This window comes from Aedes aegypti, chromosome 2 (genome assembly GCF_002204515.2).
Source record: "Aedes aegypti strain LVP_AGWG chromosome 2, AaegL5.0 Primary Assembly, whole genome shotgun sequence".
In the NCBI taxonomy this organism is placed as follows: domain Eukaryota; kingdom Metazoa; phylum Arthropoda; class Insecta; order Diptera; family Culicidae; genus Aedes; species Aedes aegypti.
In genome coordinates, this window is record NC_035108.1 from 199,029,486 (window position 1) to 199,034,389 (window position 4,904).

Here is a 4,904-nt window from a genome sequence, read left to right on the forward strand (position 1 = left end):
TAATTCTAGTGTTACGTCTGTTTGTCTGTGGTACTACGCTACATATACTAATCCTTATTTGTATTTTTATCAGTTGATGTGTAATGCTTCGCAATTATTTCTGGTGCAAGCACATTCTCAAAGAAAAGAGTTGCTTTTTCTGAGTTTTCCTCCCAAAACGGAGCATTTTTTGTTACCTTAATGAACAAGGTAAAGTTTGATGCCCAAACAACAAATATTCCATATGAAGCGTCTGCTAAAAATATTTGCATCTGGATTTGGTAATAATACTCATGATTGTGGTTTAACACAATATTACCATCTGATTCCATTAGTATATATGGATGTTGCCTGTTAAGTAATGAATTAATTCCTTCTTCTCTACTCAAATTTTCAAACTTAAATGGGCATTTTGCTTCTACCACGACTTTGTTGCAGCAAGTGCATTCAAAAATAAAATCTGGCGAAGCTGCGAAGTAAGGATACAAGGGATTTATGATTAAACCGCTTTTCCTACTGCTGAAATTCGAATGGTTTTGAGACTGAAACATTTTAATAGCAGCTGTAATAGCTTTATGCTCGTTTCGCTTACCATGTAAAGTTGCTGGTAATTCTTGAGTTAAATTTGATCCACAAATGGTTTTTAAGAGTGAAGTTGAAGGATTACTTATTTTGGTTTTCACGGACCTACCAAACGTGGAAGCTGTGATTCGTCCGTATCTAAGCTTAAACCACAATGGATCAGAAGACTGATCTCGTGTCAATTCTTCAACCAACTCACAATCCTCTTCAGTTAATGTCCATACAATCTCCTTAGCGCGATCAATTATTTCTTCTACTGAGGCTGAAACTAAATGCTCTTCAAAAAGGTTGCTGAAGGACAAATATTGCTCAGCATAACGTCGTTTTGCGTAATCTTCAGGATCACAACCATCAGATGTATCGAAAAAAGCCTTGCTAGCCGCAACATCTTGGCCAAGAGCGGCTATATTATTAATTAGCTCCTTTAATTCATCCTCGGTCTTTCCTAATTCATAATCACGGAGCTCGCACGTCGTTTGAACTGATCGTCCAAAATCAATCTCGTCAACAGGTTTGTAGAGGTTTTTATGTGCACTTCCTGAGGGTTGGCACCAGTAGGCTGGAAGCTGCGTTACCGATATCTTGAATAAAAAAAATCAAATTATTTACTTTAATCCCCATAATTTCAATCCAGCTATACCTGTTTTCCTAGACACGTTTCTCTGGCGTAGCTTAAAGCGTACAAGACTGCAGCAACATGAGAACATGTTTCTCCTGCGCCCGCTGTACAGTCACAGTGTGCAGAACGTATCTCTCCAACATCGTGTCCATCCACACTTTCATTCTGTATCAATATCCAGCACTCAGCTGCTGGGTCATTCACTCGCATACTATGCAAAACCTATTCGCAAAAAAAAAATAACGCCGTTTGAAATATGAATGAAAAGTGCGGAGAAATAATAAGACTTACCTTTCCTCGAACCACAAATATTTGATCACATTTGCATCCTTTAACTTCCTTCACGAACCCTCTTTCAAAATTTTTGTACGAATCTAAGGATTTTCTGTTCCTTAGTGGTTCGTTTGATTGAAAGGATAATGTGTTAAGCAGGTAACATAAAATCATGTCGTAATCAACTGTGAGTGGGAGTTCGTTGGCATCGCATTGTAAGTTATATGGATCTTCACCTCCCAACACCGCAATTTTATCTCGATAACGCGATAAATCTTCTTCGCACAGCGTACTCACTTTAGCAGATAACATTTTAAAAATATTTCGCGAACTGCAGCCAATCTTTTTTCAAAACAAACCGCTCGTTCACCTCTAGGACATTCCTATTTTGTAAACATAAGCTGTCAAATCCACTGACGTCAAAATTTTTACTGGTGGGTGCAGTTGCTTTGACGACCTTCAAGAAACGTCAAATATGGAATCTCACCCACTATCAAAGTAGCACCCACAGGACGCCATTCCCGCTCGCGGATAAGTGGATAGCATCATGCTAAGCGTTTAGAGTGAATATACAGTTATGCTGTCATATAAGATTACATAACCTCATTAAACGCACTCGAATCTGTAATAAATAAGTAAAACGATTGAGCACGTTCGCACTCGCTCATTACGTTTTGTGGGATATGGAAGAATAATGAAATGACTTTCTTTCATCTCGAACCCCCATTTCATGATCTAAGGATATATGTATTCATTCAAAATTGTTGTATTTTATCTATGAGACTCTTTTATTCATAAGAAGCGAGAGGAAACGTCGATCAATTTCTCTCCCCTGAAATCTGTTTAATGCGCTAGGGCTTTGTTTTGTGGGGTATGTTCTGTTATTTCCTCTACGAGAAAGAATGGTGATCAAATTCTTTCTATTGATGTTTCATTTGGTGAGGAAAGGAAATCAATCGCCGAAGAGAATTCTTTCTATTCGTAATAACTGGGCGAATAGTAATGTTAACACACACAGTGGCTTCGTTAATAAGGAACTTTTATCTTACCTTATCACATCAGCAGCTTTAGCACAGGACACCAACGCGCCAGGCATCCAGTACACCATCATCCTAGTTGTGGATTCGAATCCTGATTCCAACAAAAAAAATCATTGATATGGTAAAGAAATCCAAAGGTGGCCAATGGATGCATTGTTTTGTTTATTTTTAACGCAAGCCTTAAACATACATTATTTTAGGTTAATATAAATCATGAACCCTAAATATACAAACATAAATGCTTTAGAAGGGCTTGTGCATTAAAACTGCTTTACCAAGTATTGCATTAATTTGGTTGTTGTGGGGCCCTTTCCCACTTTAATTATGCTTTATAAAGCTCTTAAAGGTTATGTCACTTTAAAACAAAATCTGATAGCACACTATAGAGCAAACATAAAGTATTCATATACAGCTTCGTGGTTACTTGGGCCTTTACTCTTTAAAGAGTAAACGGCTTGTACGTCAGTTTAAGGAGTAAATTTTACCCATTATTCAGATTTGGTTTAACTTGGATAATGGGTAAAATTTACCCCCTTTATAATATTGATTATATCTTCCAATGCGAGATATTAGTTATTCAGAAGGAAGGATGCTGAGAAATTTAAAATAACTTAAATAACATAAGTTAACTTTATTTATTTAAAAAACCATCGAGTACAAATTGATGCGCTTTTAATCAGCATATGGATAGCTCTGGAAACAAGATGAATTCGTATTCACGGACCATGATTCATAGGTGGCGCCGGAACATCTTGAAGTCAACATGCCTAATTTTCTCAATCCAGCGATGTTTGTTTCTCGGCGTTTTTCTGCGTTCAAGACAAAATATTTTATTTAGTGAACCCATCCATGATATTTAAAATATATTTCGCTTCATTTAGCAGGTGCATTTCTTTGGACTTTTCGGCCAATCGGTCCTAGATTCCTCACATAAACTTGAACAAATGAAACATTTCCTCCTTGCACGAGCTGAAGACAATTTTCACCCATTAAAGAGTATATCTTCGGAATAAGAAAATGGGCAAAAAATACTCTTTATGTGAAATTAAAAAGTACCCGTTATTCTGACAGCTCCATATTGTTACCGTTTAGGTACTTTACCCTAAGAGAGATGCCTTGACCGAGTGAGATCAGTTCGCTCTAATTCGATGGAACGAGACAGCAGAGCAGTAGTATATTGATGAAGAGCGTGAGTTCCCCTCTACTCAGTAAAGAACGGCTCTAATGATTTGTATAAATTTAGAGATGATTATGATTAGATGATTCCAATAAGAAAATAGCATAGTTATACATATGAATGGCTCGAACTTAATGAATCTTACCTTAGGAGATAGCAAAAAAAGATAGTATAAAAAGACACTCCAGTTGGAAACGGTCAAATTAAATCTACACCTACACTTGGCATACACAACAACACCCACCACCCGGGATCAAGAAGCGAAAGGGAAATTTTATCAACGAAATAAGAATGGGATGCATAAGGAACGTTTTGGGAATTGGGAAGGGAATTTTGGGGTCTGCTACCGGTCCATAACGAAAGATTAGTTCTTTCTTAAGCCAACCAGCAAGCAAGTAACACCTGTGAAGTGAAGCCAACTAGTGAAGTTAGACAGTTTAAGAAGTTTAAGAGTTTTACTTTAGTTAAAAGTAAAACTGAATCAGGACCCATTGGTATTAATTGCCACAGTGGTTGAGGTTGTAACCCAATAACCTCAAAGTGTCTCGAGAAGTCATCGGTGGTGATACACGTGGAAAGACGTCGGGAAACCACCATCAAGGGAAGCGCCAAGCATAAATCGCATCCCTGGCGTCGCTAGAATCCGGCGGAGCGTCGATTCGACGTCATAGCCCTCCCGAGAGTGATCGACCGCGTGGTAACCCACCCAATCCAACTACCTTCGTCGCAGTCCCCAACAACCAGTTTCCACCCCGTACGTTCGCAGCCCCACCGTTAACCCACCAGCAGTCCCAGCGTAGCAGAGATCCCGTCGCCGGCCGACCATCAGTACACACACACACCAACACAAAATTGTAAGTACACTCACAGAATAAACGACCGATTATCAGTAGTTACCTCGTGTTGAGTTTCCGATCAGTATCCGAGCCGACCCTGAAAGAGTGTCTGAGGGGCGCAGCACAAAGTTAGAGCTCAGTGGGAGTGAGGGTAACAATTGGCGCCCAACTAACTGATAAACTGATCTGGAATGCAATACGAGTGAACAGGAGTGAGATAGGGTCATAGCTAGGGATTCTCAACCTGTGAAGGCTGATCTCGAAGGCAAAAGTGCTATAATCGTATGATTACCCTTAGAAAATTCATTAGATCTCATTTTTTCAATTCGTTTCTACTTACTAGTGCGCGAACACTCGCAAGAGCATACAACTAGAATAATAAATTACCAAATTTCAGT

At 38.8% G+C, this 4,904-nt stretch overlaps 1 protein-coding gene across 1 annotated transcript; it reads right to left on the reverse strand.

Moving 5' to 3' along the window:
- LOC110676302 lies at positions 1 to 1,978 on the reverse strand. Its single transcript, XM_021843681.1, has 3 exons — positions 1,472 to 1,978; positions 1,202 to 1,402; positions 1 to 1,142 (listed from the first exon to the last, which is right to left on the reverse strand). The coding sequence occupies exons 1-3, from the start codon at positions 1,763 to 1,765 to the stop codon at positions 48 to 50; spliced, it is 1,590 nt and encodes a 529-aa protein (XP_021699373.1). The 5' UTR covers positions 1,766 to 1,978; the 3' UTR covers positions 1 to 47.
- Positions 1,979 to 4,904: the final 2,926 nt, after the last annotated feature.

What these genes read in the sequence shown, in the direction of transcription:
- LOC110676302 (XM_021843681.1), bottom strand. Translation starts at nt 1,765, where the DNA reads ATGTTATCTGCTAAAGTGAGTACGCTGTGCGAAGAAGATTTATCGCGT. An exon ending in TATTTGTGGTTCGAGGAAAG is followed by an intron (nt 1,403 to 1,471) that starts GTAAGTCTTATT and finishes TTTTGCGAATAG; the next exon opens with GTTTTGCATAGTATGCGAGT. An exon ending in AAACGTGTCTAGGAAAACAG is followed by an intron (nt 1,143 to 1,201) that starts GTATAGCTGGAT and finishes TTTTTATTCAAG; the next exon opens with ATATCGGTAACGCAGCTTCC.